Below are 20,506 nucleotides of genomic sequence, written 5' to 3'. Positions count from 1 at the left end.
TGGAATTTTAGTTTATATTTTTTCTCGTCTTTATTCAAACATTTTTCACTTAATCAATTCTTTAAATCTATTACTTCGTATACAACCAGATAATCCGCATGCTGCTATGAATGCGAAAAATTCGATAACGATAACAATAATACCACCATATCGAACATAACGTAAATTGTCATTCCAAAAGTTATAAAATGCCGTTTCACAACCTTTCCTCGTCGTATAGATTGACGAAGGGCATGAGGTACTCTGACCAGTGTAACCACAGCAAGATGCGGGCACACCAGTGCTACTGTAATCCGTATAATTATTGTAGCCGCAACATTTAAACTAAAAATAAAAAAAAAATTTAAATAAAACACTTGAACAAAATATTCATTAAAAAAAAAAACAAATAAAAATTCAAGTTAAGAAAATATTTGAAGGCACTTACAGTTATTTGAATAATATTCATTGGGCTATCTGCTTGATCATTTTTATTATTATATGCATTTTTAACAATCGAAGTCATCGAGTTTAAGAACTCATTCTTGCGCACGAACACCCAAACGACAAGCGCAATTTGCAGACACATTAGAATGAATACGAATATTGTGTACTGAATATAATGAAAAAAGTAATATTTATGTTATTTCACGTTATTTTTATAGATTTAAATAAAACAATTATTCACTCACCATCAATACACACCAATTGATCTCCTTGATGGCACCAAAGCAACCAAAGAACGATACAATAAATATTATAGCACCCAAAACTATAATAATTATCGGTATTATGTCGACATTGACAGCATTATTGACGGATTTCAAATCGCCCATCCCAGCCAAAATAACGCTACCAAGAACGATGAGTAAGATGCCAACTATCTGAAATTAGTTAAAATTGAAATGATAAAAAAATATGGTAAAAGTCTGGAACAGGGGTCCATTGCTAATACGCGTCGGGAGAGGTGGCAAAAGACGCGTATTGACTCGACAACAAATATCCGAAGGCAGAAAAGAAAAATTTTGTATCTCTGTCCGAAGATATTTGCAGTTGAAGTTGGCAATTTTCTCGTGGTTTTTGTAGTGTTGTTGTGCACTGAAACAAATTTTGTGTACAAAGGGATTTTGCATGAATTTCATTTTTATCCCATCACATTGGTGGACCTTTCGGTAATATATTTTGAACGAGTTAATTTTTTTATTTTCCGTCTTCGGCTTATTTATACTGATGTCAACACGCGTCGTTTGGCACCTCTGCCGATTGGACTCGTATTAGCAGTCGACCATTGTTCTTCGGCCGCGCTTATAAAAAATTACCCTTGCTGGTCCACCAATGGGGTGGGATCAAAATTAAATCCATGCGAAATCCCCTGTACACAAAATTTTTCGCCACATTATTCCCTATCTGCGCTTCGAGGGAGATCTTAAAGCCACATTAGAGGTGGATGGTTGGCGCAAGGGTGCTAAAATGACGGACGAGGCGATACACGTGTACACAGATGGTTCGAAAGTAGTGGAAGGAGTAGGGTCTGCGGTATACTGTGCTGATCCAGAAATAAACAGATCCTACAAGCTGCCAGATCACTGTAGCGTTTTCCAAGCGGAAGTATTAGCCGTAAGCAAAGCAGTAGAAACACTGGAAGATAATAGCTTAAACTGTAGCCGTGTTGACTTTTATATGCAGAAATTAAGGCAATAATCTCGCATATAACAGTATCTAAAAGTGTGTTAGAGTGTAAGCAGTCTCTGGAAAGAATCGGGACAACGAGAAGCAGACATCTATATTGGGTCCCAGCGCACATGGGAATAGATGGGAATGAAAAGCAGATCAACTAGCTAAAAAGGGCGCATCCCTTGAAGCATGCTCCGTATACGTACCAATTAGATTGGGCGAGATTAAGACAAGGCTAGAAGTGCACATGAAAGACGAAGCGGGAAAGGCGTGGGTTCAAGCGCGAGGCTCTAAAGTGTCGAAGATTATGTGTAGGTCTTACAACCCTAGACTAACAAAAGAGCTTCTGTAATTAAAAAGAGAGGACTGTATACTCATGACGGGTATTCTGAATGGACACTGCATTCTGGCGTCACATGCCTTTAAATTAGGCTTGGTTTTGTGCTCGTAACCTGCGCTTTCCATGCTAAGACTCCAGCTATTTGAAATGATACAGCTGTCAGATCTAGAAGTAGCAAGTGGCTTAAGTCCTAGAAAGCTTCTAGTATTTGCCAAGAGGGCGGAGTTATTTTATAAAATAGGTCCTGGTTTTTGATAAGGTTTTTCAATTTGGTCGTTAATATAGACTTCTGGTAACACCATGGACTCATTCAGTCTATGTGAGGTCCTCATAAACCGGCCAGTTCAACCTAACCTAACAGCATTACAATAGCCACATGAAAATTTGCAATTTCTTTTGAAAATATCTCTTCACAGGCGCAAAATGTTAAATTTCCATTTCCGGATTCACGATTCTGAGACCAAAACGCGTCTTTTGATAGCCTTCCCGATATTTTTGGGGGTGTATTAAAAGTGTCATGCTATCGTATCGAACTACGGACTGAGAGAATTTAAGACAATTTAGGAAAAGATGCTCTATGTATTTTGATGGACATTGAGGAGGCTTGTAACAATGTTTCCGGAGGGGCAATCATGGACAGTCTCTATTCGATTAAATAAATTCAGCCTTAAAAAATTAGAATGGCTACATGCTAAACTGCTCGAAGATTACTTTGCAATGGTGATTATGTGAAAACAGTAAACAGCTGTACGCCTAATGGCGGGGTATCATCATAACTTCTGTGGACTACTCGATACGCGACCAGTAAAAGCGCACGGAGACGTTGTTTCAGTAATCATAAGTGGCGCTTCGGTACGTACATGTCAGGGCATCTTACGCCGACATTCCTGTCAGCGGAGATAAGACAGATGTATCCCTGTTTAGTAGGAAATAAATGGTATCGAATTGGACTAGGTTAGGCTTGGTTGAACTGGCCGGTCAATAAAGACCTCATCATCATCATTAATTGGCGCTTAACCTCCTAATACATTTTGGCCGTTTCCTAACAAGACACGCCAGCTATCCCTGTTTCGCGATAACGGACACAAATTGGGAGCACGAAGGGAGGTCAAGTTTTCTCTTACATACCTCTCCCAACTCATTGGAGGTTTCCTCTTTCCTAGCCTTCCAAACTGCGGTGTTGACTGAAATACTTTCTTGGGCGGAGCGTCTTCGACCCAAAGACTTAACATTTCAATTGCCTTCTCAGTCCAAAGTAGCACTTGTTTGCAAGAGTTTTTCTCCATTTGATTTCTAAGCTGACTTTTAATGCTGATTTCCAGATAGACGAAATACCTCACAGTTTAGAATTTAAATCCCCCAAAAGTGTTATTGCTGCCAAAGCGCGAATGGACCGATTCTTTGTTGAATAACAGCAAGTACTTCATCTTTTCTTCATTTACAGTAAGATCCATTTTTTCCATCTATCTAATCCAGAGAATGCAGAACTCACGGTGCATCAATGCTGTCAATATCATCAGCATATGCCAGTAATTGTACGCTCTAGAGTTTTCTTCTCCAGTATTATTTTATTAAAGAAATCGCACGAAACAGAGTCACCTTGTCTGAAGACCTCATATAGATTGAAAATAGCACCGTCGTCTAGGAAAGTCTAGAAATTTCTAGGACATAGTTTAATAGCTGCCTCGAGATCAGGAGACTCTGCCGCCCCTAGTAGCTGGAGCCTTGACCGTGGCAACACGTAACGTGGTCAACCGTTTCTTCCTGCAGCTCTTTCCTCCTACAGCTTATGTACCTGAAAAGCCCTAACTTAAAAGCATGTGACGCTAGAACGCAGTGTCCACTTATGACTAACTTTGTAAGTCTACTATCGTAGGATTTGCACTTAATTTTAGAAATGTTGAATTGGACCAGGGCTAAGCTAGGAATGGTTACCGTACAGAATAAGCACGAAATATGGATCATACCAGACAGTAGTCGCTTGAGAGCAGATCGTAGGGGTACAGTAGTATGGCATCATTTAACACAGGCCGAACATAACCCCATTAACATTAAGCTTCGAAATATATCTTGGAGCCACAATAAAGATGGAGTTGGTGAAAGGGTCCGAAATTGGCAGATGATATTATAGACGCGTATACTGCTGGTTTCAAATTATAGGAAGAGAAAGCAGAAAATTGAGCCGTGACGAATGCAGCACAAATACTGGAAGAAGCGTGCTTAAGCTTCAATTGCGTCAGTATATATATTGAGAGCCAGACGGCCATCAAGGCGATAATCTCACATAATAAATACTTTGCGAGCTTCTCTTCCTGTTTGCGTCGTGCTCCTTTTTAAATTATTCTACAAATTGGGAGGACTTACATGTTTCACTGAGAAGCTTTTCGTGGAAGAAACACACTCGGAGTGTTAGCCAAAGCACTGCCGAGGGCCGAACCTGCTTAGAAAAACTTTTTTATAAATTTTTTATATTGCTTTGTCCGGGTCTTGAAACCAGGACCTTTGGTGTGGTAGGCGGAGAACGCTTACACCACACCACGATGTCCTCACATAGCACTTCATTAAAAAGTGTCCTAGTGCGAGTAAGCATTAGAGTGAACTCCAGCAGGGGCGAGCAGGTACACACATATACTGGGTTCCCGGTCATAAGAAATAAAAGAACTATGAGCTGGCGAAAGAGGACGTAGCATTTGGTGCATATATGGTTGTCTGTCTAATCAGTTTGGGAGATATAAAATTAGTCAGAAGTGAATTAACCGCGGACAACCTAGACTTAAGCGCAATTCTGCAAAATATCTACAAGTATGATAAGGGCGCATGATAACCCTTATCACTTACTTACATACATATATGCTGAAATTAGTTGCCGTCAGTAATAGTAATGGTCTAATGGTTCCTGGAAAACGTGTGGTATTTGCCAACAGCACACATTCAGTCCAGGCGAGGTCTCTGTTAATCGACTAGCCCCATTTCCAAATAAAATTATATGATAGTGGCAAAAGCTCCAGGGAAAAACTTATTAAGATAGATCAAGATAACGACGAGTAATACCCTGGCCATCACCTTATATCTCTTCCCTTTACGGGCGTGTATTTCAAAACAATTTACGGTATGATTCTCTAACATGTAATTTCTAGCTACTTCTGGGTTCAGCTTTCGGCCTGTCTCTGTGCATCTATATATGCTCCTATCAAAACTCAAATATTCAGCAAACAAAGTTGGTCAAATACTGCAAGCAAGGAACATGCTTGGTTTCTAAACCTTAGCTAGATGGAAGGACAGGATTCGGAAATTGCGAGCAATTCACACAAAAAATCTCACTTTTAGATTATTACAGGCTGAAGTGGCGTACATCTTGTACTCTGACTCCGAACAGCATCTGCAAAGAACGTGAATTTTTGCTGAGAACATTTTCATGGCTGAAATACACACAGAGAATTTGCCAAACGATTACTATTAACGAGGGATTAAGTTGTTTCTTAAGTATTTTGATGTTGGTAGGTGATCTATTCCCCACCATCGGAAGATTGCATATGGCGTGGTAATATAATCCAGTATTATCCGCTTTGAACGGTCCAGTGCAGAGTGAATACCTCAAGTAGTCCCTTCTAATAATCATTGCTATTAATCTTAAAATTTGCTGAAAATTGTGTTCCGTTCTATGAAAGCTAAGAATTGTATAGCTCGTCGGGACTGTAACCGTTTTCACATGTTATTAGCCAAATTTAGATAAAGTTTAGATACATATATCCTTTTGACGAGGCACAGAGGTATACCAACTGCTCCGCTCTCGAGAGACTATGGGCGCGGAACTAGTTCAGCGTGCATTTGGCATCTGTTCGTTACAACTAATTAAAGGACGCACGCTGAATGTGTGGAAAAGCACACTCCATACGCAATTCAGTCCGTAGCAATATAGTTCCAAAGCTTTTAGGTCAACTTTGCAAGTCTTATAACATTCCTCGATACAAACTATGGGCCTATCTTGCCTTTAAGGATTGGCATTATTTTGATTAAGGAGTCGTGTGTACCGTGTTCGTTATGAAGTGGCCATTCATTTCTTTTAGTACATATTTAATGAATCACTGCTCAGTATACAAAACAGATTTCTATTATAAATTAACAAACGATGAGTCAACTTGTTCTGTGTAAAGTATACCAAATTCTTATCTATTTACCACTTTGATAACTGATAACTGCAATTTATTTAAAAACAAAAATTTGTATGTACTCGTACAAGAAAATTGAGTTATGCTCGCTTGAATTTGCGAATACTTACGTGTGCATTAGAGAATGATTCGCTAAATTCGTTTACTAAATTTCGCTGCCACGTTTGTGCTATTGATTATAGAAAAACAAGTAAGGAAGGTTAAGTTCGGGTGTAACCGAACATTACATACTCAGTTGAGAGCTATGGTGACAACATAAGGGAAAATAACCATGTAGGAAAATGAACCGAGAGAAACCCTGGAATGTGTATCAAATGAAAGGCATTAAATAGTATTTTATGAGGGAGTGGGCCATAGTTCTATAGGTGGACGCCATTTAGGGATATAGCCATAAAGGTGGATCAGGGTTGACTCTAGAATGCGTTTGTACGATATGGGTATCAAATGAAAGGTGTTAATGAGTATTTTAAAAGGGAGTAATCCTTTGTTCCATAGGTGGACGCCGTTTCTAGATATCGCCACAAAGGTGGACCAGGGGTGACCCTAGAATATGTTTGTACAATATGGGCATCAAACGAATGGTGTTAATGAGTATTTTAAAAAGGAGTGGGCCTTAGTTCTATAGGTGGATGCCGTTTCGAAATATCGCCATAAAGGTGGACCAGGGGTGACTCTAGAATGTGTTTGTACGATATGGGTATCAAAAGAAAGGTGCTAATAAGTATTTAAAAGGGAGTAATCCTTAGTTCCATAGGTGGACGCCGTTTCGAGATATCGCCATAAAGGTGGACCAGGGGTGACCCTAGAATTTGTTTGTACAATATAGTATCAAAAGAAAGGTGTTAATGAATATTTTAAAAGGGAGTAATCCTTAGTTCCATAGGTGGACGCCGTTTCGAGATATCGCCATAAAGGTGGAGCAGGGGTGACCCTAGAATTTGTTTGTACAATATGGGTATCAAAAGAAAGGTGTTAATGAGTATTTTAAAAGGGAGTAATCCTTATTTCCATAGGTAGACGCCGTTTCGAGGTATCGCAATAAAGGTGGACCAGGGGTTACTCTAGACTTTGTTTGTACGATATGGGTATCAAATGAAAGGTGTTAATGAGTATTTTTAAAAGGGAGTGGGCCTTCGTTCTATAGGTGTTCGCCTTTTCGAGATATCGCCATAAAGGTGGACCAGGGGTGACTTTAGAATATGTTTGTACGATATGGGTATCAAATGAAAGGTGTTAATGAGTATTTTATAAGGGCGTGGGGCTTAGTTCTATAGGTGGACGCCTTTTCGAGATATCGCCATAAAGGTGGACCAGGGGTGACTCTAGACTTTTTTTGTACGATATGGGTATCAAATGAAAGGTGTTAATGAGTATTTTTAAAAGGGAGTGGGCCTTCGTTCTATAGGTGGTCGCCTTTTCGAGATATCGCCATAAAGGTGGACCAGGGGTGACTCTAGAATGAGTTTGTACGATATGGGTATCAAATTAAAGGTATTAATGAGAGTTTTAAACGGGAGTGGTGTGAAGGCGTTTTCCAGATATCGACGAAAATGTGGGTCAGGGTGACCCAGAACATCTGTTGGATACCGCTAATTTATTTATATATGTAATACCTGCCAAGATTTTAAGGGTTTTTTATTTCGCCCTGCAGAACTTTTTCATTTTCTTCTACTTAATATGGTAGGTGTCACAACCATTTTATAAAGTTTTTTCTAAAGTTATATTTCGCGTCAATAAAACAATCCAATTACCTTACCATGTTTCATCCCTTTTTTCGTATTTGGTATAGAATTATGGCATTTTTTCATTTTTCGTAATTTTCGATATCGAAAAAGTGGGCGTGGTCATAGTCGGATTTCGTTCATTTTTCATACCAAGATAAAGTGAGTTCAAGTAAGTAAGTTATCGTGTTAAAGGCCATGCGGAAAGACAGACGGACGACTGTGTATAAAAGCCGGGCGTGGCATCAACCGATTTCGCCCATTTTCACAGGAAACAGTTAACGTCATAAAATCTATGCCCCTACCAAATTTCAAAAGGATTGGTTAATTTTTGTTCGACTTATGGCGTTAAAAGTATCCTAGACAAATTAAATGAAAAAGGGCGGAGCCACGCCCATTTTGAAATTTTCTCTTATTTTTGTATTTTGTTGCACCATATCATTACTGGAGTTGAATGTTGACATAATTTACTTATATACTGTAAAGATATTAAATTTTTTGTTAAAATTTTACTTTAAAAAAATTTTTTTTTTAAAAGAGGGCGTGGTCCTTCTCCGATTTTGCTAATTTTTATTAAGCGTACATATAGTAATAGGAGTAACGTTTCTGCCAAATTTCATCATGATATCTTCAACGACTGCCAAATTACAGCTTTCAAAAGTTTTAAATTACCTTCTTTTAAAAGTGGGCGGTGCAACGCCCATTGTCCAGATTTTTACTAATTTTCTATTCTGCGACAAAAGTTCAACCCACCTACCAAGTTTCGTCGCTTTAGCTGTCTTTTGTAATGAATAATCGCACTTTTTCGGTTTTTCGAAATTTTCGATATCGAAAAAGTGGGCATGGTTATAGTCCGATATCGTTCATTTTAAATAGCGATCTGAGATGAGTGCTCAGGAACCTACATGCCAAATTTCATCAAGATACCTCAAAATTTACTCAAGTTATCGTGTTAACGGACGGACGGACGGGCATGGCTCAATAAAATTTTTTTTCGATCCTGATTATTTTGATATATGGAAGTCTATATCTATCTCGATTCCTTTATATAGGTACAACCAACCGTTATCCAATCAAACTTAATATACTCTGTGAGCTCTGCTCAACTGAGTATACTCTGTGAGCTCTGCTCAACTGAGTATAATAATGAAAAAAACTTGTATCATTATATACCCTGGAGCGGAAATGGAAAAAAGTCACGAAAAAGCACCAGTTTCGTTCTTAATGACCTACCACCGTACTAGTGCTAATCGGATGCAGAGCGGGACAGTTGGTGCCCACACTTATAGCAAGTCTGAGCTATACGAATTTAAAATAATTACTGAAAAGCAGCGGCACTTTCAGAAAAACCTACGACTGGACCAGTTAAGAACACGTTTAAAACGTCTGCAAAGGGGGACAATTGCCATTTCGTAGAACATCGCATTGTTAAAAGTGTCAGTTAAAAGCACTTAAAGGGATCAGAGTTGAAACTAGAACTGTGTCTTAATGACTTAGTTTTGCGCTAGTTCAGAACTAGTGCGATTCGCTGCAGAATAGTTTTTTTGTTTTTAATGTTATTTTAAAAGTTCGATTTGAATATTTTCTTTCCTAATACCCGAATTCGAATTCGTTACATCTCTAGCTCACATGTATTTGTAGCCACTGTATGAATACTATTATTATTTTGAATATATAGCTCTGGGATATTATCGGGACTTTTTTGGCCAGCCTAACAGAAAAATAACTTTAAGGCAATTTAGCTAGCTTGGTTTATAGCTAACCCTAAAGTAATGCAGAAATCAAACAGGTAGAAATAATTTCCTTTGATTTTTCCAAGCTGACTTCTAGGCAACTCTAGCTGGTTAGTTTTTTAGGCTGACTTTTAGTTAGCCAAAAGTCATGCAGAAGTACGCCAATCGAAAATAAAATTTATCACCTCTTATAAATTTTTCTATGTTGATTTTTAGTTAACTACATAGTCATTCAGAAGTAAATAATAGGAGAATAAAATTCTTCTCGTTTTGCAATTCTATACAGGCAGACTTTTAGCTAACCATAAAATAATGCAGAAAAAAACAGTTTATAAAAGAACTACTCTGCTCATGACACAAAAAATGGATGTAGTTCCATTTAGTGTGACATTAGCCACTTGACTTGCGGGGACAATGACAATATCACCAAAAACAAGCTACCAGATTGAAAAATTTTACGAATATTTCTAATTTTGATGGATTTCATTTTAACGAAGACGACTAAATTACTTTCATAGTTATTTTAAATAGAAAAGAAAAAAATGAGTCTTGGAAATATTTTAATACAAAATATCAGCCTAGAAAAGAAGGTTTTTAATAAGTTTTTCGACCTCCTGAAAATTGTTTTGGTGGAAGAAACATGGATCGAAGTATGCAAAGCAAGGGAATATAGCTTTCTTAAGTGTCAGTACGTTTGCTCAAAACATTTTGACAAACATACACGTTTGTGAGTAGGTTGCTCAAAGGAGGTCCTTATAAACCGACACCGAAATTTCTTGATAAATTGGCTACAAGTCCACATTTTTTATTTTTTATTTATTGCATAATTCAAGCGTTGCGCTTTAGGAGGGAATTGTCAAACCATTTTTTAGGAAGAACATTACCCTGTAGCTCTGCAGGTTAGCCACTAGTTTTGAGAGTGTTTATGCCTGTTGTACCAGGGGTCACCTTGGGGCAGCCCCGCCTATACACATTCTGTGCCCTTTTAGTATTGACATAGATGTGCAGACTTTGGAGGTACACTTTTTTCCAACATGCCTTGAGAAATATCCACTGTAGAGGCATGATAATAGGGAAATGCTAGAACAACAGGATTTTTTGTGTATTTTTTGTTTCTGTCTACGGGTCAAGCTGCCATAAAGATATGAGTCATCAACCAATGTATGAGTCATTATCCACTATTTTTCAATAAAATTGCATGTTTTCCTTTATTCTCAATCGATATATAAACACATAAATCGTGCTAAAGCATATTATTATTGTCTGAGATGACCATTGCGTTTTCATCCTAAAGGAAATTTCCATCACAAAAAACCACAATTTCGCTTTAAACAGTAACGGTATCGCAACGCTTCTGCAAAAATCCCCAAATAAATCAAAAAATTTTGAGTGGAACTACCTTCTTTTTTGTATCATGACTCTGCTTTTGTTAGCTTTGAGAATTAGTTCTCAATGCGTTAACTCTCAAGAACTTCAAAAAAAAAAATAAAAATAAAAAATTTGGTGAATGAAAATATTCAATAATTGCAATATAAAATTAAATAAAAGTTAATAAAGATATAATCGTATAAATAATAAATTGTTAATATTGTGAATCATGAGGGGGTGCAGCAGGAGAAACCTACGAAGGCTGTTTAAGCAAGAAAGAGAAGTATATGTTCAAAAATTACAGAAGTCAAATAGTGCACATGTGCAAAAACAAAACGGTGACGGTTATGAAAATTTGAAATTTGAGTGAACCAAAAAAATTATTAAGGGATAAGATAACAGATTGGTATTTTTTACATAGGCCTGCTAGAGAATACCTTGAAGACCTTCTAGCGATTTTAGTGGGGGAGAATTTAAACGTACCCTTGAGTGCAAAATCGTTTAGTATAAGTCGAGAAAAACTTCAGTTGCGTAAAATATCTTATGGAGTATATTTCCATTTCGGGCTATTAAACAAATTGCGTAGTCTTGGCTATCGCAAACAATATAGAACAACTTCTAGCAGACATTAATATTGACGGTCTACCACTGTTTAAAAATTCCAGAACTCAGTTGTGGCCAATTCTGGTTAAAATTGCTAATGTGTCCGAAGTCAGTGTTTCCAGTTGGTGTTTATATTGGTACAAAGAAACCATTAGATGTAAATGAATTTTTATCGGAACTTATACAATAACTAAAGAGTTTATTTGAAACTGGAGTAGTTGTCCGAGATAAGGTTGTTCCTTTCAGTGTAAGAGCAATTATTTGCGATGCTCCCGCAAAGGCGTTAATATGTGGCATAGTTAGCCATGTGTCTAGTCATGGTTGCATAAAATGCAACCAGGTTGGGGAAAAAATTAGCACGGTTCTGACTTATGCCACAGAGTCTGGGGACCTTATTTTTGACAATGACTTTAATTGTCGAAAATACTTGAGTCATCATCAAAAACAACTCGATAAAAATAAAACTCCTCTCCATTTAATCAACTTGGCGATGGTTTCTCAAGTACCACTTGACCCAATGCATCTTTTAGATTTAGGCGTTATGAGGAAGATGTTGATGCGTTTAATAAACAACAAAACAAATTATAATATCACAAATGGGGAAAAAGAAAAAATATCTAATCATCTAAAGTCCTTGCGAAAATATATTCCCAAAGAATTTATTCGTTTACCCAGGGGATTTGAGGAGTTGGCGATTTGGAAAATAACTGAATATCGCCAATTCCTTTTATATACAGGAGTTTTGATTTTAAAAAACTATGTACATGTAGATTTTTACCATGAGTTTTTATTACTTCACTGTTTCTGTTTTTCTTTGCTGCCCTAGGACTTATCAAAAGAATGCCGATAACGCTCAAGTTATGATCAAACTTTTTAGTAATTTTCGGACAAGACAGTATTTTTTATAATGTCCACGGTTTACTATACTTAAGTAATTGCGTTAAGGTATTTGGACCATTAACTAGTTTCTCTGGTTATCCATTTGAGAACTATTTACAAGTTTTGCAAAGCTATGTTAAAAAACCGTCCAAAATTCTTGAGCAATTTTTTGAAAGAGTTCAACACGAAAACTTTGTTACAGCCGAAATACAAATTAAGTTTAAGGAAAAATGCGGAACTATTTTTAGTCTCACAACTAAGCATTTTTTTTTTCACTGCTGTGAGTCCCAACAACTTCTGCGCGATTCGGCCTTTCATTCCTATAGTAATTACGGGTTTCGATGCCAGCGGAACGGGAGTCGTTGTAGGTCAAAAGTTAAAATATATTCACCCCTTTTTCACGGAACCATTTAACTCCTTAGAAATGACGGGTACCTGCTTAATCGACACCCCTACTAATGTTGGGGATGAAGAAAACTTCCAATTAGATAACTAAACTTCCAATTAGAATGTAAACTTATCGGACTGCTTTATAACGAAGAAGTTCTCCTGCTGTCCTTATTACATGGATGTAACTAAAATCTATATATATAAAAAGAAGTGTACATTTTGATTGTCACTCCATAACTCAAGAACGGCTCGACAGATTGCCATTAAATTATTAGGAAAGATACAGGAAGGAGAGATGATGGTTAGTTGATTTTGAAATCCCAAATCGGTTTAGCCATATATATATATAAATCAAATTCTGTGTTTGTGTGTTCGCTATGGAAACGTATTTCCCACACATAAATCAACACCAAATTTTGGTTATGGGTTCCTTCTATCAACGGGAAGGTTTTAGCTAAAAATAATTTCGATATATAAAAGGGGCGTGGCACCTCCCATACAAATGGAATCTTTGGTATTGCATACCTTTGAAGGTATACATGCCAGAACATTGAAATTCAGTAAGGAGTTATATGAGGTCAATCCCTAACACCACCAAGAAAATGCGGAATTGGGAAAAAGGGGGCGTGGAACCTCCCATTCAAATGGAATCTTTGGTACTGCATAACTTTGAAGGTATACATGCCAGAACTTTGAAATTCAGTAAGGAGTTATTTGAGGTCAATCCTTAACACCACCAAGAAAATATGGAATTGGGAAAAAGGGGACGTGGCACCTTCCATACAAATGGAATATATTATACTGCATATATCTGGATGTCGTAATGGTAGGATAATTAAAATTGATAAAGAGCTATGTGACGTTAAGCCCTAAAACCTCCAGTAAAATGTGGAATGGGGAAAAACTATGGCTGGCGTACAAACTTAAGTTATTTTAAACCTAAAGTTTGACTGCATTGTTGAGTTTAGCTGTTATGCCTTTTGGACGTTTAGTAATCTGGCGCTTTTAAAAAAAATTGTTTAGCTTCAGTCTATCTACATCTTCTATAAAAATCAAATTCTGGGTGTGTGTTCCCTATGAAAACGTGTTTGCTATACTTCGATCATCACCAAATTTTGGCTCGAGGTTCCTTCGATCAAGACGAAAGTTTTTCATATTTCAAAATTAAGAATTTTAAATTTAAATGTTTTTGTTTTTTGGCTATGCGAAAGAACTATCTTAGCTCCCAAAAATGATCATGTTAACAAAATCAATGATCGCTTTCAAAATCAATTTCCTGGTGAAGTGACGAAATATAAATCGATCGACACAGTTACAGATGAAGATAAAATTGTGAATTATCCAAATGAATTCCTATACTCCTTAGAACCAAAAGGAATGCCTGTGCATATATCAACTTTGAAAATTGGCTCACCAGTCATGCTTCTTCGGAATGTAATCAAAGCAACAATCATCAGCGGTAAAAGCAATACGATAATATAAAATAAGATACAATAAGATACAAGAATAAAATGTTTTAACAGAAAATTTCACCAAATATGCGTACAAAATTCAATTCAATTTACAGAACAATAAATTAAATTATCAACAAACAAAACAGAAAAAATAACGCAACATCCATTCGATCTCGGGCGTTACAACATGCGCCTGGTAAAGCTAGTAATCGTATATAAAATAAAAAATTAAAATAACCAAATGAAATTTTTTAAATAACAAAAATGAATCTATACTAAATAAAATCGTTACAAATTTATATTAATATACATATGTAGTTACATAAATAGCTACTCAAGAAAAAAAAACAAATACTTGAAAATAAACATTAAATAACATCACTAACAAATATTGTCTGAAGGATATATAAAATGCAACACTTTAATGCAAACCAAAGCTTACCTACCCCATGTGAGTATAATTATAGTTATAATTATATGTACATACTTATGTAGGTATAACATAATAAAATGTTATTTAAAATGTTATTTTTTAGACTACATCGAGACCAATCCTTGCCGAAATTGCTCTAATCTGAGGACGGTTTTTGAAGAGAAATTTCAGCATTTGACAGAAATACTAAAGGAACTGAAAGGTAAAAATTGCTGTTGTTAAAATAATTATGTGTTGTTTGTGTATCGTTTTAGATACTGAAGTCTCGCAAAACGTAGTTACTATGGAAGCTTTGGCAACTCAGAAAGTGTTGTCAGAAAGGCTTTTGCGACAGGAAAACGGCAATGACGATGTCAGAAAAGCTTTCCCAATTAAAAACGTGGATGAGATGGACCGTCTTAATAGTGCCATAGTGGAGGGAAACCGAGCTATTTATGTAAGCATATTTTTTTTTACCGTGACATTTTAGTTATGAAATCCCTTATTAAGGGCCGGCTTTCAAAAACGTTGGTGGAAGTAATATCCAAAGACGTCATATTTTAATTAATATACACGGAGTGCACGGTAAAAACGCCTAAAAGATTTTAAGCACTTATTTGAAACACTTAAAGGCAATTAATAAATTACTTGAGGTATTAATGATTATTAGTTTTTATGTTCTTGAGCTCATTAAGTAAAATTTATTTTTCACCAGACGCAATTCGTTCAGTATCTACAGAAAATCCCGAAACTTCTTTACGGACTGCTATGAAAGTTATTAAAAAACGCCATTTCCATGCCATTCATATTAATAATAAAAATGAAACATAAATGTAATTGTAGAATATAACCGTTAATTGAGCGTTTTATTATTTTTTTTTTTATTGTTAAACTGTACTAATTTTATTGTTTGTTAATATTTATTACTTTCGTTATGAATGTTTCCACAATATTTTAAATTTATAAAAAATAAATGTAGAAATTGTTATTAAAAAGCTTATAGTACTTTTTTTAAGGTTGGGTAGCAATAAAATCTGCCAAAAGCTATAAAAAGAGGTTTCACCATAAGTTAATTAAAACTAGTAGACTTTAAGCTATGCCGAAGTAGTCAGCTAAAAGCCATATCAAAGCTGTCTGACTAGAAATCTATTTTAAAAAGCTAACTAAAATTTATAGTAACATAATTGGCTTAAAAGCAAGTCAAACAAGCGAACGAAAAATTTTCCCAAAATAGTTGACTTTTAATTGACCTTAAAAAGTTGTCTTGTAGTCAGCTGGAAGTCATGCAGAAGAAAGCACAGCTGGCTACCTTCTAGGCCATCGCCATGTAAAAATAGTCAGATAGTTTCATATAAAGTAGTCAACTTTTCAAACAGTACTGGGTGCGAGGTAGTCAACTTTAAATCTATTTGTGGTTAGCCAAATTCCCGACTGGGATAGAAAAACAGTCCATACATACTTTGTCTGTAAATATGTACCCTTTTGAATTATATCTAATACATTTTTTATCTATGAAGCATGTTTCGGCATTTAGGTGCGTTTGCAATTGCTTTGAATTATCAAATAAGGGTGCCTCTAAAAGAATTAAGTTCTTGAACATGCAACAGCCGTGGTGTGGTGGTAGCGTGCTCCGCCTACCACACCGATGATCCTGGGCCTACGCCCGGACAAAACTATATCAAAATTTTATAAACAGGTTTTTTCAACTAGAAGAAAGTTTTTCTAAGCGGATCGTCCCTCGGCAGTGATTTGGCAAGCACTTCGATTGCATTTCTGCCATGAAAAGCTTCTCAGTGAAAACTCATCTGCCTTGCAGATGTCGTTTAGAGTTGGCATAAAACATACATAGCTAAGTCCCGCCTCGACAATTTGTAGGAAATATTAAAAAGGACACCGACGCAAATTGGAAGAGAAGTTCGGTCTAAAGCTTGTCGGAGGTTATCACGCCTTGCATTTATTTATTTAGGTTGAACATCCAAATATTTGCTCTATTAGCCCTTAGCCAACTATCACAAACGACTAAGAAAAATGATTTTCGTCTTCCAAAGCTCACAAGCTTGTTCTGAATCTCAGTACTAGCTAGGGTTGTAGCAGCTTCTTCTTCTTAAAGCAGTACTTCGGTCCATCCAATAACTAGAGGCTATCACTAACAAATTGTCATCATGGACCGGAAGTCCAGAAGAATATATGTGTTACGTATTATTCTCAACTTATCCAGATCGAAATTGTGTGAGAGTGGAGTGCGCATATTGGGTAAATAACTTCGATATTGGCGTTTACCGAGCATAAGTAACATGTATTATAAACGGCTGAGTTTATGTATGCCGTACATCTTCATGGGCTACATCAATAATTTTCCTCTCAGATACATAGATTTCTGGGTATCTACACGAATATATTTGATCAGCATTTCGTTTCTCTCCTTAATGAGGAGTTGGGTTAGTTCAGGCTGGGTGGTCACTACCCAATAAAAGGACAGCTCAGACGCTTTGTTTAGTTCGTCTCGTTACCACATTCCTTAATGGTGATACATACTATTTTACTGATTACAAATAAGGTAAACATCTTGGCCATTTCCTCAGAAGAGTCAAATACGTACTGACTGAAATATTTTCGGCTCGTCTGAGCAAAGGCAAAACACATCTGGGTATAATGTGACTGGATGATTGGTAATTGCTGTTGTTGTAGCGATAAAGACCTGTTAGTTGTTGCAGCTGTTGTTGTTGTAGCAGTGCTTCGCCTCATCCAATAGGTGCGAACACTCAAAAATTTTCATCATTATCCTCTAGCGAGAGTCCAAGGAAACTTGCAATTTCAACAAGGGTGGACCTGTTGTGGATATGGTACATTATGCGCTTACAGTCAGCAACTAATCACCTGACACCTAAATAATTTGTATTAAAAAGTATTTCTATCACAGTGTTGAACCCAGCTCTATGACAACCGCCTGATGAATAAATGTTAAATTTCCGCGGCAGATAGCACCCCATCAAGCGCAACTTTGGTAGCGGCTACCTTTGCCTGAAAGACGCTGCAGCTCCTGCCGACACCGATATCCTAGCAGAATTGAGTACCTTCCCTTGTTGTGCGCTGGGCTCCACTTATTTTTATCATCGCAAATCGGTGCACCACTTCGATCATTTAGGCCGTAGCGGAGATATCTAGTGACCACTCTACCACTTAGAATATTGTAACGAATATTAGCAGCATTAAGGGATACTATCTTTAAGCCGATGCTAAGCAGTGACTTGATACACATCAATAATTCAATCATTATGTCTACACATATGTACGTACACGCAGCGGAGAAGCAATGCACAAACACATGCATATATCTAATAATTTGGGAAAAATTTAAACAACGTGACATCAGGACGGACAAGGCGACAGCTGTTTCGATTATACCTTGTAAATCTCTTCAAAGCCTTTTCTCCCGGGAGTGGGAGTCGAACTCGCACCCCTACGATAGTTGAAATGGTTGTAAACGCATTCAGCTACGTCATGCCTGTTGTGAAGTCTTTCCCAATTGCCTTCTTTTTGCATATTTTAATCTTTTACACATTGCATACTTCGTATGCAATTATGTGTTAAAGCTATGCTTGGTACGGCGGTTTTCAAAGAAACTTTGGTTTTTGTTGCTGTTTTCGTTCTATTTATAGAACTACAACGAATTAACCAATTTTGTCTGTTTGTATGATTTTTAATAATCGGGGATTGCCCATATTGCTTTTTTTTTTTTTTTTTTTTTTTTTAAATGTATGAAAACATTTATTTGAAGCAATTTTTTAATTTTATAATTTATTTAATAATTTGGGAAAAATTTAAACAACGTGACATCAGGACGGACAAGGCGACAGCTGTTTCGATTATACCTTGTAAATCTCTTCAAAGCCTTTTCTCCCGGGAGTGGGAGTCGAACTCGCACCCCTACGATAGTTGAAATGGTTGTAAACGCATTCAGCTACGTCATGCCTGTTGTGAAGTCTTTCCCAATTGCCTTCTTTTTGCATATTTTAATCTTTTACACATTGCATACTTCGTATGCAATTATGTGTTAAAGCTATGCTTGGTACGGCGGTTTTCAAAGAAACTTTGGTTTTTGTTGCTGTTTTCGTTCTATTTATAGAACTACAACGAATTAACCAATTTTGTCTGTTTGTATGATTTTTAATAATCGGGGATTGCCCATATTGCTTTTTTTTTTTTTTTTTTTTTTTATTATCTTATCTGAGGTGCTAACAAGAGAGGGCAATAATTTGTGCAAGTATTACTCACGCGCATATGAGAAGCTATAAACGTAGTTGTGGCTGATGATTTTGTAGCTGATAACTAACTAGTAAGTTCTGGAATGGAAAAGCCTAGAAGTATGCAACGAGGAAACCAGACAGTATAAAAGGCGACAACAGTAGAGGCGCGGGAATCAGTTTGAATTAAGTATGCTATCTGTCGGGCAATAGTAGTGTTATTGTACTTTAATAAAGGCCATTTTGCATTATTGAAAAGTGGAGTTATTTATTCAACAGTTTAGTGATTCGAACCTTAGTAGAAGATTTGAAATAAGCGGAATTGAAGTAAATTCGTTACAATATACTCGCGGCAGGTATTCCTGTCGTAAGAGACGACTAAAATACCAAAACGAATGATTCAAGGGGTTGTGGAGCGCAACTCTTTGAAATTTTTGCCAGCTTTTTTAGCTTCTCCAACCAAACTGCCAACTTCACCTACCCGTGGCAACCCATGGAACTAGGGGGTGGGGCGGCCTAGGATGGCAAAGGACCCTTATCATCGATAACACTCCCCAAAACATTCCGGGAGTGTCTTTATCGCTACAACGACAGCAACATGTCATTCTGAATTATTCTCTATGTCTTGCATAAGTCTAAATATAGCTAAATATAGCTGTTGGACTGATTGAAAACTGTTATATGGCGTGATGTTGGAGTAAAAGAAGATATTTAATGAGGTGGAAATCGTTTTCACAGTTCATTTTCAAAAGCTGTAGATTTTTTGAATGCGAAATAGGCGTTTTTTATTTTTTTTATGTCGATAATTTGTTGAAATCTCAAACGCAATACAATTTGTCTTATTTTTATCTTCATAATCTGAATCTGTGAGTTTTTTCACGTAGTAAACTATTAACAAATAAACTTCTGCACACCTGAATGCATATGGTTTTAAAAATTTTCAACTGCAACGTGGCAGTTCTAAGTCGAAGTTTTTAGTACGAGTTTAAACCCCAGTAAAATGTGACCAGAACTTAACTTTGCCACTTTGTTCGATAACATAAAATGTTGCTGCTGATCTCAGCTTAAGCGGGCGACGTGGCAGGGTCAACTTAATCTGGAGTTTAAACTCGCACTGAAAAACCAGAGCTAAGACTTGTCGAAATCGCTTGAAATCTCACACAGCTTATTTTTAGACCATAATTTATTGTGTTCCGAAAGGCTTAATGTATAGGTACTAGATCAATGCATATGCTTAGCTTACCACTGTTAACAAATTAAAAAAATATAGTAAATATTTTACGAAAAACTCGCAGCAATCCATATTTTATTTATTTTTAAATTTATTTTAATTAATAAATAAAATTTTTGTTTGATTTATTTATGATATTTTGTGCGCTTTTGTGTTCAAACTAAGACATTATTATTAATTTCGATTTTCGTAACGGCCGCTTAGCTCTTATTCAAATAACTGAATTCAATGTAACCAAAAAAACTTTTATTGCTCAAAACTTCACACAAAATGATATCAATAAATCATAGCTTTAATATCTTTGCTAGG

The 20,506-nt window shown here is 36.5% G+C and overlaps 1 protein-coding gene across 1 annotated transcript; it reads right to left on the bottom strand.

The window, feature by feature from the left end:
- LOC137247171 (23 kDa integral membrane protein-like) lies at positions 1–20,482 on the bottom strand. The gene is made up of 4 exons (XM_067778263.1): positions 20,210–20,482; positions 672–863; positions 428–592; positions 1–324 (listed from the first exon to the last, which is right to left on the bottom strand). The coding sequence occupies exons 1-4, from the start codon at positions 20,267–20,269 to the stop codon at positions 46–48; spliced, it is 696 nt and encodes a 231-aa protein (XP_067634364.1). The 5' UTR covers positions 20,270–20,482; the 3' UTR covers positions 1–45.
- Positions 20,483–20,506: the final 24 nt, after the last annotated feature.

This window comes from Eurosta solidaginis, chromosome 3 (genome assembly GCF_040869045.1).
Source record: "Eurosta solidaginis isolate ZX-2024a chromosome 3, ASM4086904v1, whole genome shotgun sequence".
NCBI classification, from domain to species: Eukaryota; Metazoa; Arthropoda; class Insecta; order Diptera; family Tephritidae; genus Eurosta; species Eurosta solidaginis.
The sequence above is the reverse complement of the archived record's forward strand: the minus strand, read 5'-3'. Positions and strand labels throughout refer to the sequence as shown.

Bases quoted from the DNA above. Each gene is read 5' to 3' on its own strand.
- LOC137247171 (XM_067778263.1), bottom strand. From the start codon at position 20,269: ATGGATTGCTGCGAGTTTTTCGTAAAATATTTACTATATTTTTTTAAT. The intron at 864-20,209 runs GTAAGCTAAGCA...AACTAATTTCAG, and splicing joins TTTTTAATTTGTTAACAGTG to ATAGTTGGCATCTTACTCAT. The intron at 325-427 runs GTAAGTGCCTTC...TTTTATTTTTAG, and splicing joins TGAATATTATTCAAATAACT to TTTAAATGTTGCGGCTACAA.